Raw genomic sequence first — 17,698 nt, 5'->3', positions numbered from 1 at the left:
TTTTTATCTTGCAACGGATTCATTTAGTACTGTCTCTCACTAACTGTCCATCACTAACTGCTTTCTTTATAAATAAAATTTTAAATTTTGTCAACCGCAATTTTTATTTTCTTTCTCGCTGCCGCCGACTTCCCCCCCGCTCCCGCCAGTTCTTTCTCAGCCCTACCGCCGCCGCGCTGCCTTGTTTCCTTCTCCCTGCATCGGCGATCCCCTGCGGCGATCTAGGTATGCTTTTCAATGTCTTGGCCTGACTGCGGATCTTTTCCTTCATCGTTTTTTGTTTCTCACTGAGATTTATTTATTTTCGATTGTGTTTTTTCATATTAGACGTTTGGGAGTGTTCTTTCCGATGGAGAAAAAACGTCGCTGGACAGAGGCAGAAGATGCAGTTCTCTTCCAGTACGTCAAGGAACACGGTGAGCGAAATTGGAATGCGATCGCCAAAGCCACCGGACTCGATCGATGCGGCAAAAGCTGTCGATTGCGATGGCTCGATCATCTAAAACCTAATCTGAGGAAAGGTCCGATTACACCCGAAGAAGAAGAGCTCATCGTTCAACTTCAAGCGAATATGGGAAATAAGTGGTCTAAGATCGCGGCACACGTAAGTCCACTGTCCGTATAAATTCATTCCTATTATTTATCTCTGATGTATTCATTTCCATTTTAGTACAATCTGGATGCCGACTAACTGTTACAATTTGTATTGCAGTTGCCTGGTCGCACCGATAACGAGATCAAAAATTTTTGGAACTGCTTGAAGAAGAAGAAACCTCCGAGCATGGCTAAGCTGCAACATTATAATTATCCATGCTCACAGTCACAGGACAACAATATTCCTCTACCGGCCGCTTATCCATGCTCACAGGACTACAACATTCCTCTACCGGCCGCTTATCCATGCTCACAGGATTACAATATTCCTCTACCGGCGGCTTATCCATGCTCACAGGACTACAATATTCCTCTACCGGCGGCTTATCCATGCTCACAGGATTACAATATTCCTCTACCGGCCGCTTATCCATGCTCACAGGATTACAGTATTCCTCTACCGGCCGCTTATCCATGCTCACAGTCACAGAACTACAATATTCCTCTACCGGAGATCGTCGGTGGCTATCTTGATCATCCCGGGGTCAAAAGGACGACAGTGATGTTGAGTTACGCCGAGAGCATGCAGAGAATGGGCATCCGCATCCCTCCTTCTTTTCATTCACTCATATATCCTCCTGCTCCGCCCCCCGATCTCTTTGATCCGGTTCCGGCTTCTGCTCCTGCACTGACTCCATCGGTTCCGGTTCCGGTTCCGGTTCCTGCTCCTGCTCGAGCTCCAGTTACGGCTACGGCTCCTGCTCTGGCACCTGCACCGACTCCAGATCCGGTTCCTGCTCCTGCTCCGGCATCAGCTCCAGCTCTATATTCGGTTCCGGTTCCTGCTTCTGCCGGAGCTCCGGCTACGGCTACGGCTCCTGCTCTGGCACCTGCACTGACTCCAGATCGGGTTCTTGCTCCTGCTCCGGCACCAGCTCCAGCTCAGGCTCCAGATCCGGTTCCTGCTCTTGCTCCAGCTCCGGCACCGGCTCCAGCTCCGGATCCGGATCCGGTTCCTGCTCCAGTTCTAGCTCCGGCTATCAGCTCGTATCCCTCTTTGGAGTTCGATCCCTCCGACTTGGTGTTTGATCTCGCCGATTTGGATCTCGATATGGATTTTAACATGGAGGGGACGATGATGACATTTTTAGATAGCTTGCCTGATGATATAGAGTAGGAGCTCCCTTCAGTCCAATGATGTTGCATTTATCTTTCTTTAATTTGTAGACAGTCGAATCAATGAATGAAGTACTTGGAATTATCTTTTGAAATTAAAATGTATAAACTTACACAAGTATCTGATGATTTCATGCACTCTCACGTTTACTTACCTAAGTGGTAAGTTACTTAATCTTCTTCTAACCATCAACATTCAACTATACTATGAGATTAACTGACTAAAGAATACATAAGAGATCAAGAGAAGAGAATAGTATTGTTGAAATCCTTAGGAAGTCTTATTCATGTCGTAAGGCTTTTCGCAAGGAATCATGCTGTGCTTGCACTTACAATTTAGAGTTGGGTCATATGCATGCCAGCTTGTGAGTTGTTCTCAACCCAGTCTAATCTTGACCTGGGTCCGCACAGCCATACCTGTCATAATTAACCCGTTCGCGCACGACTAAATCGAGAACAGGGAGAACACTATACTTGTCGAAGCCTCAAATATCCATCTAAATCATTGAGAAAAAAATATTATATTCAATAATTGATCTTATGCACATACTACGTATCTATAGATATTAGAATTTGAGCAATTTTTTTTTTTAATTTCATCTTAATTATTGGAAGGGTTCGACAGACAAAGCACAGTCCATCAACCAACACATGCAAGCAGACAACTTCAACAGTCGGTCGCAAACCAATCCCATGACACATCATCTCAATCGTAAGAAAACCAAATAGTCCACAAGTTTCAGTCTTCCACAATGGCAACCAAATGGAGAAAAGTAACGTTGGTTTTGCATCAAGGAACAAGGCCATCGCTCAACGACAACGCTGATAACTGATCGATCGGCGCAGTCACCGCCTGCTGCTGCTGGACATTTCTCAGGACTTCCATTGCCTCGCCAACTTTTTCTTTCAGCGCATCTGGCGATTCCAGCAGATGGAGCACTTCAGTTTGGTCCATCTCCAACAGCATTCCAGTAACTTTGGCAGCATGATCATGCTCGTGTTGTTCCACAAGAGGGTAGAGATTCTCACCAAGCATCTGCAAGCAATGGATCATAGACTATAGAGCCACATGGCAAAACAAAAACATATTTATTTATGGGAAAAAAATAAAAGACATTCAAAATTATCTAATTTGCACACAACGGTCAAACTGCATTCCATTAATGGAAGATTGTTGCCCGTTGTGATCATGCGGAATATAAATGTTGACCAAGATGTTTTGATAGTTAACCTCCAAAGAACTGTAGATTTACTAATATACTTGTGCATTAGTGTTAGTCTGTTAAAATTGATAACAAACCCAATGTTATCTGTGTAATGATTTTAACAGAGCTTGGTTCAGATGTTAATGTACAAAGGAAACTCTGAGTGAATAGCTTGCCCGTATCACAACTGGCATGGCAGCTCAAAGCATATGTAAGGAAATAGTATCACAAAAAACAAAAAAACAAAAAAAAAACAAAAAAACAAAACAAAGGAGGTGCACATGAATAAAGAGATCAATACCATTCTTTGCTGCTCTGGAGTTGCATTAGCAAGTGCTGAAGCCAATGCCCCGATTGGAATGGGTTGTGGAATGGGAACATCTCGCATACCAAAACCTCCCATGTCATATGGAGAGATCATACCTCCAATAACACCAGGCATTGGACCATCAGGAATATTGCGGCCAGGAGGATAGCGCTGGATACGACCCCTCGGAAGCATCTGCTGTACACAAATATTTTAGTTAATATCAAACCATTTTGCACCATGTGGATCATGCTTTATGAAAGTTCCAATTATCCATGGAGAAGAAAACACAAAACTTTGATAATTCTCACTGCAAGTGCCAAGGGGCAGGAAAAGGATATATCGGCACACTATTGCAATTAGTTGAGCACCAGATAATACAGCAGAAATTCAATATTGAGCAAGTACAATTCAAGAAGAAAATAGATTGAGCATACACCTAAAAGAGTATAAGTATCAAGTCTGCTACTGCAAATGAAACACAAATATGTAGTAAATTGTTCTCTCTCATCACGTCAGCATGCTACTATCAGTTTCTCTCCATCCAATGAGACTTGGCTAATAGAATAGAGGAGTTATGCAATCATCATCATGTTCCACCAACAATGATTTGAAAACAATTGGTTAATTTATTACTATAATTGCTTGTTTCAAGCATCTACTTGCTTAGCATAACAGCTCAATAAATTGCTACAAAACCAACCATACAAGCAACTGACTTCCTTGCAAGGTTTCATATGATAATGAATTATATACAAAACCTCTAAAAATTAACAAATATAAGGGTTTTAACTACTGTAGACTCTTTTCTGAAAAATTTGAGCTAGATAGTTCTAATTCCCACAGTATGTCTCAGCTGCAGAAGGCAACAAAGTTTGAAACATTAACTACAGACCTGTTGCTGAATTAAAGTCATTGGCTGCTGCATTTGTTGCACAGCGCCTCCAGAACGTCTACCACTCGGTCGATGCCCCTGCTGACCTTGTTGGACCAAGGGAACAACAAAATTTGGGATGGGAGCCCCACCAGGCCTCATTCCAGGAATAAGCTGTTGCTGAAACCCAAAACCTGGCTGTTGATGAAATGGTGGTAAGTAGAAAGGACTTAAGTTTGGCAAACCATGTTGCTAGCTACAAAGTAGATGAACCATGGATATTAAACAACCCTAAAAGCAAAGCACTGATTAAGAATGTCATATCAATTATGTACAGTATGCATGTGACAGTAGAAGCATCAAAAGTATTTGAAACAAGACACGAACGAAGATCACCAAAACCCTGCACTACGAAATACCAACATACACTCATTCTACAGGGAGTTCTAATTTTAAAGCATGAATTCTGCAAACAGAGAAGGAAAACAAGAATGCAACTTAGAAAGCATGAAAACAACTTGGTCTTAGAAAGGAGCAAAATCCAAATACAAAAAGTTAAATAATAATAATAATAATAATAAGCTCAAGCACTTGCATACTAGAGATACTGCTTGTCTTGACCAAAAGTATTACACAGTAGCATGACTAATAACTAGTTGCTATTCATTCCCTAGTTCAGCATTCAGCCCATATGACTGTTTGTAAATTGATTAATTGCACCTTTTCCCATATTCAAAATCTTGCACCCTTTTGAATTTAATACCAACTTATGTTTCATATAAAATTCCTACCACAAAAATCAATAATCAAAGTTAACTAAAAGATGGTCCAGAGCCTGATTTATCTTGGTAAATCAAATGTTTAATAAGCATATGAAATTCAAAAAGATTCAAAATTTACTTAAATGCAATAAAGGAAATTGGTATAAAAGAAATTGAAAAATAGCAAATTAAATGAATAAAAAATTCTTCACCAAAGTTCCAAAAAAGCATTTGGCTCAGGGAATAAAGGAAATAAACTAATTTTAACATCAATGTAAATATAATAGATGAATTTGGCAATAAGAGAAAGCATCAACGAGCGTTGTCATCAAAATTAAGAGGACTAACAGCTTTACAAGAATGCACAAACCTAAGATTGAAAGATAAAGAAGAAGAATCAATATATAGGATAAACCAAACTTGCAGTAACAGAATGCCTGAAATGCCACATCTTGTAATGTAAAAAAAGCAGATAAGTTTGATATTATATAGTACGAACCTCAACCAGTAGTTAGTCAGCAGTCAATAAATAAGCATAAATTAATAGTAAGAATTGGCATCTGAAATATAAACTTTGCTAAAAGTTAACCAATCCTAAAAACATAGGCATCAAGTTTACTATTTAAACTCAACAATCCATAGCATAATTTTACCATGTACAAGCCCAATTTGTGCATAATAAACACTCTTAAGGCAGTCAATCAACTAAAAAGTATCATGTAGAACTATTGATTACCAAAAACAAGAGTCCCCACTCCCGAGACTCTCAAGCACTACAAATAGGACGTAAATATCATCATCAACGACAACCATTTGTCCCAACACAGGATGTAATCAAGCATACAATAACAAAGCAGTTACCTGTGGTGGAACAAGGGCAGGGGGAGGTTGTCCATAAAATATTTGTTGCCCCATACCAGGGGCACTAGAATAGATGGGAACACGTGGACCAACATTAGGCATTATTGCTGCTGGACGTACTTGTGAAAACTGTGCCTGGAAAATATAGCCCAGATAGTTGAAATCAGATGTGACAGCAACCAATGCAGACTCATATATGCCAAATATTTTATACAATCTATTGAAAGAGAGAAAACCTTAGAACAATGAGAAACTAAAAAAAAGGGTCAATTCACGGCATAATCAAGCTTTTTGGTGCATCCTGGACTCCTACCCAGAAGTGTACACTGACAAGGTCAAAGGGTGAAAATCTAATTATAGTTTGAAGTCATAAAGCTTAATTCTTGGTGATGACCATTTCCCAATATTAGTGGCCATTGTATATAAAAGAAATTGAGAAAGACATTTATACATTGAAGGGATATCTCCCGTATCTAGTTGATTAATAAAGCATCTTGAACTATGTTGATAAGGTACTCACTGTTCATTGTCAAGAATATTATAGGAAGTGAAATCATGTTTTAGTAATGTCAGTGTCATACTAGATCAAAGTAAAAAAAGAAAAAGTTAACAGTTAATTAAAGTTACAAAAGGATTATTACAACTGAATGGAAAATAAAACAAAAACTCCATTCTTTAGAAGCAGTTTCTGCCTTAGCAAAAAAGTACATTATACCATTCATTCAACTCCCCACACATGTACAAAATCAATTACATTTCAAGCATGCAATTTTAAGTAACCAAGAATTTCAGGACAACATTCTGTTCAAGAATTAGTGAACATATTGCCTCTTGATAAGCAGTTTAGCACAAGAGTCATCAAACTAAATATCTAGAAAGTAGTATCATTCAAACATGATAATACGTCAAAATGCATCATATTGTCCTTCGATTTAAAGGTTTATAATTCAGGTTCCTAACAACCGAGCTAAGCATCAACTGCTTCATGTGCAACTTTGATGGATTGATAAAGAAAAGATTCAAATTGAATACCTGCAACCTAGCTTTTCTTTCTTCTTTACGTTGTGCAAGTGCTACATATAGTGGCTTCCCACCAACCATTTTTCCATTCATCTCTGCCAACTAACAAAATACAGAAAGAAGATTCAGTTTACTATTTTCAAAATACAAAAACAGTGAGAACTTACAGCTCGAGCTGCTTCATTGGGAGTTGAGAAAGCAACAAATCCAGAGCCTTTACTCACACCATTTGGTTCCCGCATAACCTGTGACTCAGTTGCATATCGACCATATCCAATAGAAAGGTACTGTAATGTAATAAACAGTTCGAGCAAAAATTGAAAGTGTAGAAAAAGTACCTTACAAGAAGTTATTGTCCCAAACCCAGAAAATAATTCTCTCAGCTTATCATCTCCAATACTGTCATCTAAGTTCTTCAAATATAGGTTAAGCCCTTGGTACTTATCAAATGTCTCCCTGGCACTTTGGACAAACTTTTCCCTCAATTCTAATTCCCTTTCAGATTTTTTCAGAGCCTTTCCTACGTACCACTCCTTGTCATCAAATTTCTGCCCATTGAGTTCTTGAACTGCTTGGGCAGCATCATCCGGATTCTCAAAATTGATGAATCCAAAACACTTTGATTTTCCATCCTCCTCGGTCATAACAACTGCACTAGTGATTTTACCATATTTTCCAAAAATATTTTCTAGGTCCTCCTTTGTAGTGGATTCTGAAAGGTTTTTGACAAAGACATTACAAAATTTTGTCTTCTCTGCAGAGTTTTCCCGTTCTTGCTTGCGAATGAAAGGTCCAACATAAACTGGTTTATCATTCACAAGCATGCCATTTAGCCTGTTGATGGCATTTTGTGCAGCTTCTTCTTGATCAAATTGTACAAAACCATAGCCTTTTGACTGGCCAAATGCATCTGTAGCTATCTTGCAGGATAAAATATTGCCAAAAGAACAGAAGATCTCATGTAGTCCTTTATTGCCTATTGTTTTATCTAGATTCTGAAGAAAAGAAGTAAACAAATTAAAGAAGCTCAAGAAGGTTGCCATACCCAAAAAATTAAGTGCAACAAAAATTGTTCAATACCTTGATAAAAATATTTGCAGACCCACTTTTACGAATGCTAGGGTCACGATTTGAATACATAATACGAATGGGCTTATTATTAAGAGGAGTGAAGTTCAGCGCATCCAAAGCCATTGCAGCTGACAATCAAACGATAGTCAGAGGCCAAGAACAATAAAAAAAATGCTATCTGGAAAACAAATGGCAACATAAAAATCAAATCCATGATCTAACATGAAGATAATTATTAATGAGTATGCAGAAAGTTATTCAACAAGGGTATTGAAGCATAATATAAGCACTAAAAATACTTTTTAAAACCAAATGGCACTATGTGGAGATAGCCCAAGAACAATCAAAGGATACTTTTTAAAGATTGAAGGAAAATCGGTCCTAGTGTTCCAGAGATTATTCTTGATCCAAGGTCTACCAAACACAAACTCCAGTGAGGTTCTCATGTTAATTTTGGGGAAACCAAACAGCAAGAGATTAAGACAGAAAAAGAACATTCCAAAAAGATTTTCTTTTCATTTTCCATTAAGGAAAATAAGTTTTACAGTGCTAAAGACTGTTGATAATCTGGAAAATCAAGCAAAATATAATCCATACGATAAATAATAGTGATCATTATAGCAAGTAATTAGAGGAAAGTGATAATAAAATGGTGACAGCAGGGGCATATTTTTTGTTTCCCCATCAAGAGTTTACAAATCGCCCAACTGAACTGGAATATAAAGCAACCATTAACAAGAATCACTGCTGCCCTCATAAGGCAATACTGCTATGAGGTACTATCACAACGGCAACAATGTGTGGCCATCACAACTAGTAATAGTTGAATTGGACGGCAGCTGTATCCAACTAACATCTAACTTTCCACATTGCTTTGTAGAGTCATGGTTACCTAAGGCTGATAAAGGGCATGTGCAGATATAATGAAGGGCGCAGAGGAAGCAAGCAGAAGGCAAAAAAAGGAAAATAATTATAAAGTAGACTAAAAAATATGTAAGAACTGCAAGTAAGATTAAATATTCTAGTAGTTCTTTCTAACCCATTTGATGGGCTGCCAAGGCCAGCTATTAGATGGCTAAAGCAATGCATAAGGGTGACAAGAGCAAGAACAAGAACAAGAAAAGTAGAAAACTAAGATAACTCTCAACTCTTTTCCATCGAAAGAGGCTTATGTCAAACAATAGAAGCACAGTAAATGAGAAGTACACTAAATCAATTGTTCAGGCTTGTCTTGAGAGATATTATAAAACCAAAAAAGAAGGTTAGATAATCAAATTCTCATGTGATAAATGAAACTGCAATGCGGATATTCTCAATTTCCCATCAATTACACATAATATAGACACAACTACAATATGGCAATCACTCAGGACAGATGATGATGATGATTCCTATCAGCGTTTCCTGCAAGAAGAAATCCTTCCACACAATTGATGATTCTATATTTTCCTTGCAAATATTTCCTATGAATTAACAAAATTAAGACATAAGTCAATTGAATGCGCTGATACACAACGTTGAATAAGGTATAAAGGCACTGCATGTAAACGATTCAACAGCCAAAATGGTATCAGCATACTAATCATAATCCTCCATTACCTGACAGCAATTATCATTCTTGATACAATGAAACTTAATACCATATCATCCAAGACTACGACTCCCAGTTATATATTTGAGGTTTTTCTAACTGCATATATAACATGTTCTTTTATGATTAAAGTTTCTGTCCGATCAAACAGAATAAAATGGCTAGATATGGTTTTTCTTAGTAGCCACATAGTATCATGATGACTAGAAAATTGAAGGCCTAAGATCTTAGTTAATTGAGAGCACAAAAAAACCAAGGCTGATGGTACCTTAGGGCTCTTTCTTAAAGTTAAGGACCTTGCTACAAAGTAATTGGATATTTTACACATTGAATTTTTTCTCACTTCATTTCATAATTCATTAAGATTAAAATAGTCCAATGCAACCTGTAGAATATTTGACGTCCAAACACAGCCTAGTGAAAACCCCAAAGGCTGTCACATCATTAGCATTGTCCGGATAAGTGCATTCTTCCTATACCCATATTTGAGCTGGAAGCTTGCATTAATTTAACATTCCATCCGATTAACAAAAAAAAAAAAACTAATAACCTTGATAGAGATTGAAAGTAGTAAACTGTTAATCTAAAATTTCCAAAACCAACATAAACAATATGTAATCCGGCATTAAGAAAAACAAACACTTCCTAGAACTGAGTTAAAACAAGAATGACTCACCATCCGCGGGGTTGCTGTAGTTAATATAGGCATAGCCCAGAGACCGATTCGTCTCCACGTCCTGGCAGAGGCGCACCGACACCACCGGTCCGATCTGGCTGAAAAATTCGAATAGTTGCGGCTCCGTCACATTCGGATGCAAGTCCCCCACGTAGAGCGACGCTAAAGGGGGCTGGTTCCCTCCTGCGGCGCTGACCACCCCGTTCGCCGCCTGCTGCTCGATCGGTTCCTGCGCCATCTCTCTCGATATATATATATCTATCTATATATATATATTTTTCTCTTTTTTTTTCTTTTTTTATCCTTTCCCTCTCGCTGATAGAGCAAACCCTAGCGATCACGCAACCGGGGCGAAACAATAACAAACCTTCCACTATTCTGTGAGATTTTTCGACTGATGAAAAGGGGATAACGATCGTGGGATCGAGAAATATAGCTGGTTATTTTTAGAGGTTTTCCGATTTTTTTGGGGATTTTTTGTTGATCGAGAGGAAAGGGCAGAGATACAAAGAAAAGAAGATGAAGAGGGAGAGAGATAGGGGAAGGTTTGGGAGGGGCCGCCCAACTGGCAACTGCACCGCGGTCTGCCGTCTCGAACGGTCCCGGATTCTTATTACGGGTCAAAAGCTGGTGGACCCGAACCCGCTCTCCGATATGAACCGTCCGATTGAGATGGGCTGGGGTTCTCTGCCGTCCATATTGTCATTGATTAGTCACTAAAAATCAAGTAAAATGATTCAGCAACCCAACAGTCGGGTGCCACGTTTGCAGGAAGTTTCCACAAGCACATAGTCTTATCCAACGTTAAATAACCCATTTAGTTGGTTATTTCTTATTAATCATATATTAATAAAAAAAAATTAATCTGTAATTTAATTTCTGTCGAGCAAATCAGTTATTTAATAGAGAGATAAAGCCAGTATCAACAGCCATCACGCCAAGTATCGACAAACAGGAAAACCACACGTTAAAATGCTTCCTGTGAGGCCTCAACGAGGCAAATTCAGCGTGCAACTTTTACTGAATACATAAGCCATCTAAATCTGGAAGTAAAAGTAGAACTTCCTTTCTGATTACATATGGACCCATTCAATACTTGAGTTTCAGCACCAACTCTAAGTAATTGATGTTTAGGAGGAACTGAACCTGGCGAAAAACCCCTTGAACATTTTTACTGAAGCACCTACAATGAAAAGCCAGAATATGGCACTAAGACCAACCAGTAATGAGATGAGAAGGAAACTACTGTTGTGGCTGCGCCTTCTTCCTGAAATAGAAGATTGTCCATCTGTTGCAGTGTTTGGATGACGAGGTCCAATCTGACCTCCTCTAAAACTTGAGACACGTTCGAGTGCCCTGCTGAGGAATGGATTCTCAGATGCCAGTGCAGGACCGCTGGGCACAGAGTCTAAGACGGTTGAGAGTGCGGAGGTTAACCATGATCCCGAGTGGTATCCAACATGGGAACTTTGCCCTTGTGCCATCTCAATATTGAGTGATGTAGCCGCATATGCTACGCCTGTGTATCAAGTAGCAGTGAAAAATCAGAACTCCACAATGAACAATTATATTGCCTAAAATTGTGCGGCGATGTATTTTGAATCATATAAAAACCTGAAGTCGGCAATGCTGAGAAGACCTGACTTGGGTTGGATGATGAAGAAGCATGAGCAACATCTGGGTATAAATAAAAAGAACACATTAGGGAGTGTCCAAGTAATACAAATGTTGTACAATTCTGAATCACGTAAAAGCAAAATGATCAAACACCTGAAGTTGATGTTCCTATGAACACCTGATTTGCATTGGTGTTTGAAACACTGACACCATGATCATGGTTCCAAAGTTCAGTAATTGTTAGAGATGGTTGATTTAGTATTCCATCATCACCAAAGTCATCAAGATACAAGTTCTGTGCTGGCACAACCAGTGGACTGTAATGATCTTCAAAAACCATGGGTGCATCGAAATAAAGGTCAAATCCAAATAAACCATCAGGTCCATCTATTGATTCTCTGTTACTTAAACTATCCTCCCCAAATATGATGGATTCTGGATCAATGAAATCTTTGATTTCTAAGAACTCTTCATCAGTCTGCAGTAGAGATAGTTCGGGGTTATAGGTTAATGAAGGCATCTCACAATTTTCGACAGGATGTGCATAAGAAACTTGTTCAGGTGCTTGAAAGTTGTCATCCAAGGTGCTCAGTTCAGACAAAATGAGACTGTCTTCAAAAGAACATGATTCAGTTAAAAGCAGGCTTGAATTACACTTTCCAAATTCTGTTTCAACATCAATCTGCACGAAAGGACCAGGTCAAAAACCAACTCAATGTGGAATACTCTTCAAGGTAATCGATTCATATATCAAAGAAATCATGGATCTTAAATGTGTTGTTCTCTTACTTCTTTAATTAAAAGAAATTCGTCCCCAGGGCTATGGTGCCCCGGTAGGACATTCAAGTTGTCACCTAGGCACCCGCGGTCCGAACCCTAGCGACAGCGTATTTGCAAGAATCTTTCCTCCAAATGAGGGGCATAACCAAAGGATGCTAGGTCACCTAGGCACCCGTGGTCCGAACCCCAGCGACAGCGTATTTGCAGGAATCTTTCCTCCAAATGAGGGGCATAACCAAAGGATGCTAGGCTTCTGGACTAACCGTTGCGTGCACTTCACGATTTATCCTGGTGACCCGTGAGAAACTTCCATGGGATCGGACCGGTCACTTCAGGAATAGTCAATGAGGCTAACTAAGATTATCATTTTTTTTTAATTAAAAAAATTCAAAGACCAACCCTTTACGAGGCACAAGTGTACATGTGTTGCTTGTTTCCAAGCATAGCGTCATACAAGGGAGATGCACGAGAAATAAAGTGTGCCATGTGTGTCAGTTGATGGTTGTGCTTGGCTCATGGGATTCTGCCTCGTGTTGAATTTTATGCTCTTTTCATGCATCATTTGTATAAGGTTACTACTTGAGACTAGATTAAATGTTAAATTAAAACCAAACGAAATAAATCTATATATACCTCTGCAACATATGCAGTGGATTCAGAATACTGTCTGTTCATGTCCTGCTCATCAGATAAGTTTAGCAGAAGATCCTCTAGATCATCCACTGGAAGAGTGTTCCCACCATCAGATATTCTGCAAGCAGAGTTCGCATCCAGAACAGGCTCGGTCACTGATACTGCAGTGCTCTGATGATCCACTGTCAATTCTATGTTGTCCAAGCTCCTGAAACTCTCATCCACTACATCATCTGCCCACTCTTCCATGAAGGGTGCTCCATACTGCTCTCCATTCTTAGGACCTGGTCCACTCTTCTTGAAGACCTTGTAAAGAGCATAATAATCCTGCGCATGGATTCAAACTGGACCATAAGAACCATGCAGCGAGCAACTTAAAACAGAAAATGGATGTAAGAGTTATGACAAATTTGTTTCGTGTTTCAACCAAGACTTGCCTGCACATTGTTATAGCATGAGAGCCCCTGCTCGTCCATGGTATACTCGTGCATCACCCAGTCAGTGCGCTCTCCTTTTGGTGCACGTCCATGGTAGTAGACGAGTGTTTTCTTGTTACCCGTGGCCTTGGCATTCTGAGAGATGGTCCGGTCTTTACCAGTAGTCTTCCAATAGCCAAAATTGGTAGCCCGATTGGCCCTTGATCCATTGGGATACTTCCTGTCTCTCGGACTAAAGAAGTACCACTGCTTGTCACCACTCTTCAATAGTGATTTCGCTGCAAACATAAACCAGGACACGATAATTTAGGCAGTCAATGAAAATGAAAAAAGTAAACTTTGAAGAAACTAGACATTGCAATTCCTCTTTGAATGAACAAGGAGATTTAAAATACAATTTATTTTCTACTTCAGAAGATAGTGAGTGAAACAACAGATAGGTGTTCCGAGAAGTAAGAAGGGGCATTCGATCAACCAAATGACCAATTTGGATAGTTCTATAGTGAGACCAATTGAGTATTCCCAAGGACAAAAACATTAATTTCACGACATAGGGGAAAAAAATTTTGGAAAGTCGTTGACTAATTTAGGGCTCGAACTGTTTCCTCTCGATTCACTCGATTCAGATGCAAATACAGAAGGGAAGAATAAAGCACATGAACAACGCAGCATACCAGGCAGCTCCCAGGGCTCCCACTTGTAGACGTCGACGTCGCCGATCATGGGGAGTTTAATGCGGCGGCCGCAGACCTTGCGTTTGAGGTAGTAGAGAACAAGCTCCTCGTCAGTGGGGTGGAACCGGAACCCCGGCGGCCACCACTTGGACTCTCCGAGAACGGAATCCACAGCCAGCGCGCTAAGACCGTCGGCAGGCCCAGCCACGTCCCTCGCTGCGCCCATCACCTATCCGCTTTCCTCGCCGTCTACCCTCGATCGAGCTCCTACCCACTTGCCAAATACCAAGGAAGGAGGAGAGCAGGCGAGGGCGATCGGCGAGACGAAGCGAAGCGTGCTGCCACTCCCTTCCCTGATCCAAGCTCCCCTTTCTACCTGTTCTCCGAGATCTGTGTGGACAGAAATAGCGAGAAAATTTTACTCTGCTCCTCCTTTAATTTAATAGCTTTTAAAAATATCCATTAAAATTATATTAATGTAGAAATACTCTTTTAATATGTGTATTTTATTGTTAAATTTTTTCTTTAAAATTAAAATTAAAATTAAAATTAAATGGAGTCTTTTGACCCGCCTTGGGTGTATTTTAATTTTAATATTAATAAAATATTGAGATGTTGAAACATTAGTCCGTATTAATCTTTTTGAATATTTTATTTCTTATTTAAAAAAAAAAAAAAAGAGAGATGTGGTCACCCATTCGACAATGTGAACGGGAAACTGCATCTCAGGGCAAACCATGAACAAATTTCAACGCGCGCAATTGAATGGGGCCACTAACGACAGCTGTCAGCTGTTACGATGCGAACATGAAGCGGCAGGTGGTTCTCCGAGTTCCGAAACCTACGTGCGTCAAAACTGCTCGTCGCTTGGTCAAATTCATGCCTTGCCAAATGGCGATGCTTAATTGGCTTCCTTGTTAGTGGATCCGGTCACTGGATTTGATTCCCCCCCCCCCCCCCAGAGGAAACTGCCTGGAACCTGCTCTGCTCTGTCTCGATCCACGCAATCAATTTTACCCTTTACATGATCACCTTACTTTTCTATCAGCATTCCATTCTCTTGGAGACTATTATGAAGACTATCATCATTCTATAAACGTCCATGTCAACTTGTTAATGATTGTATACTAGGTTATTTATCTAGGTGATCATCTAGCCTAGTAAGTTTAAGAAGCTTTTTCAAAGATCCTAGGATGAGAAATACATTAAGAAGAGCATGTTAGGAGTTTTCTGATACGCTTAAATGAATCTTCGAAAAAAAAGTAAAAGATATTAGGGAAATTAGTGTTTAATACATTATGTGTGCATACCTTTTCTTATGAGGACATATTACTTTTTATAGGATCATGTCATCGTGTTCCTCCTACACGTTCTCTGTTCTCCCCTTGTCTGTTCTTGCGATCGTTCCCACGATTCTTGGCATAAGTGATTTTTATGCACTTTTATTTCAGGATAAATGTATGTGTTTTTTGCTTTTCTCACGATAACGACTACGTTATCTACGTCTTTAATGAATGGCAGTTCCTCACTTTAATATCTAACAACTATAGCCTTTTTGGGTCAGTCATGAGTGGGGAGTCAAGTCTAGATTGGATCCAAGCATCCGAGAAGGAAGTCGAGAGTTGGGAGTAAGAGTCAAGTCTCGGGTAGGCAATGATTAGAGCACAATTGCTTTCGACTTTTGACCACCATCTTGACAAGACTATTGTCCCTCGGGCCATGTGACACCTCATGATTTCCTCCCCTATCACTAATCTCTCCTTTAAATCTAGTCGAAAGAGACAAAAGTCTGACTAACTGAACCAATATGATGTGGCAAGACATCCTTCTTCATCCTGATTTGCTAGACACGTGGCCAAGGGTAAATCCCAACATGACTTTTAACAAGATATGCGCCTTAATTGCTGTCACACCTCTTAAATGTGGAATATACTTTTATCAGCTCTGATATCTAAACTCAAAAGGCAGCATTATCTCCAAGATTATATCACATTAATATAAGGTGACCCCTAGTAGCTAGGGAAGACCAAGCATCTACCTCAGCACAATGATAATTTAGAGATGTTATGACTCATGTGTTGATCAGGCGGCCAATGATCCTCTCTACTTTCTAGATGATCTAGATCCAACAATCTTGACCAGACACATGCAAATATAAACTAGGTTGTGAGGGTTGTCATCTTATTGTGCAACCCTCGTTCGTGTATATGTCGCTCTTTGTCGTCTCCACTTTGAATTTTTTTGTGTTTCCATCCCTGAGTAAGTTGCTTATTTTCTTGTTGTTTATCGCTCACTAGCCTACATTTGGCCCTCCCTTTTCTCTACCAGTGTCAATCCAAGTATTGGTTTGGTGATGGTTGCAGGTCTTTGTCTACTCTTTGGTATAGGTTCATGGAGTCAAGCTTTATCAATGGTGCGTTAGACCGACTACGGACCACCTACGGGATTTCTGTTGATCATGGCCTAATACTTTCCAATGGGAATGATCGCCCAGACCATCCTCCTCCAGGATGTGTGGCCTTCTTCCGAAGTCACCTGCTAAGTGGATTATGCTTTCCTATTCTTGCTTTATTCACCAAGGTGTTCCAGTATTTTCTCATTCCCTTGTATCAGTTGGGGTCAAATTCATTCAAAATTTTAACTGAAGTTGTTATCTTGTTTCGTCTGTACCAAATTCATGTGTTTGCTTGACTATTCCATTACTTCTTCTATCCAAAGAAAATGAATAATGAAGTATTATTCTTCTCCTCTCGAGTTGGACATGGCTTACTTAAGGGTCATTCCTCATCACACAAGGGATGAAAACCATAGTTCTTTTTTGTCCGACCTCCGAGTCCCATGCCTTGGCCAACTCACTAGCAACGTAAATTACCCCCACCTCCTCATCTAGAAGATCATCACCTGGAGCGAGGTTATTTTCGTGCCTTAAAGCGATTGCAGGACCGGAAGTTTGACAACACTTCCTTACTAGAGAAAGGATTACTTCATATTTTTAGGCTAAGCCCTATTTCAACTCACTTTCGGTAAGTTCTTTTTCCTCTTTTCTGAATTTTGATTTATAATTGAAGGTTTATCTTTGTTTCTATAGCTGATACTATGTTGAAAGCCTTTCTGGGTCAGGCAATGAGGTTGTCAGACATCGAGTTGGAGACCCGTGGTACTGAAATTGCTAACTCAGCTAGGGAGGAAGCCATTAATAGGGAAGCTCCACTTGATTCAATGCCCATCTTGGTGGAAACAACGCCTCCGACATCGTCAAGCTTAAAACCCACACTCTTAGGGGGCTCTGAGGTCCCTTTACGAATGATTCAGAAAAGGCATCGATTGTTTGAGAGTAGCCCCTTTCGTCGCGGGCTTGGGACTGGATTTCCCCTCCCCACACTACAAAAAAACAGTCTATTAGGGACGAATGTTTGCAACG

General features: G+C 39.9%; 3 protein-coding genes across 4 annotated transcripts; 1 reads left to right on the top strand and 2 right to left on the bottom strand.

The window, feature by feature from the left end:
- Positions 1 to 349: 349 nt before the first annotated feature.
- LOC122044900 (skin secretory protein xP2-like) lies at positions 350 to 1,771 on the top strand. Its single transcript, XM_042604964.1, has 2 exons — positions 350 to 604; positions 713 to 1,771. The coding sequence occupies exons 1-2, from the start codon at positions 350 to 352 to the stop codon at positions 1,769 to 1,771; spliced, it is 1,314 nt and encodes a 437-aa protein (XP_042460898.1).
- Positions 1,772 to 2,342: 571 nt separating this feature from the next.
- Positions 2,343 to 10,746, bottom strand: LOC121990630 (polyadenylate-binding protein 2-like). Of its 2 annotated transcripts, none has more exons than XM_042544735.1 (9): positions 10,137 to 10,746; positions 7,879 to 7,997; positions 7,137 to 7,793; positions 6,966 to 7,043; positions 6,811 to 6,900; positions 5,779 to 5,913; positions 4,178 to 4,354; positions 3,277 to 3,480; positions 2,343 to 2,806 (listed from the first exon to the last, which is right to left on the bottom strand). In XM_042544735.1, exons 1-9 carry the CDS (start codon positions 10,372 to 10,374, stop codon positions 2,561 to 2,563), a joined length of 1,944 nt encoding a protein of 647 aa, XP_042400669.1. In that variant the 5' UTR covers positions 10,375 to 10,746; the 3' UTR covers positions 2,343 to 2,560. The 2 variants fall into 2 exon arrangements, with proteins under 2 accessions (XP_042400669.1, XP_042400676.1); XM_042544742.1 differs by having other exon boundaries at positions 3,277 to 3,477.
- A 332-nt stretch (positions 10,747 to 11,078) lies between these two features.
- On the bottom strand, positions 11,079 to 14,696 carry LOC121990619 (NAC domain-containing protein 17-like). The gene is made up of 6 exons (XM_042544726.1): positions 14,278 to 14,696; positions 13,604 to 13,881; positions 13,167 to 13,493; positions 11,907 to 12,435; positions 11,751 to 11,813; positions 11,079 to 11,655 (listed from the first exon to the last, which is right to left on the bottom strand). The coding sequence occupies exons 1-6, from the start codon at positions 14,501 to 14,503 to the stop codon at positions 11,267 to 11,269; spliced, it is 1,812 nt and encodes a 603-aa protein (XP_042400660.1). The 5' UTR covers positions 14,504 to 14,696; the 3' UTR covers positions 11,079 to 11,266.
- Between the last annotated feature and the right edge of the window lie 3,002 nt (positions 14,697 to 17,698).

Source organism: Zingiber officinale, chromosome 1B (assembly GCF_018446385.1).
Source record: "Zingiber officinale cultivar Zhangliang chromosome 1B, Zo_v1.1, whole genome shotgun sequence".
NCBI classification, from domain to species: domain Eukaryota; kingdom Viridiplantae; phylum Streptophyta; class Magnoliopsida; order Zingiberales; family Zingiberaceae; genus Zingiber; species Zingiber officinale.
This window is presented reverse-complemented; position numbering and strand designations above follow the sequence as displayed.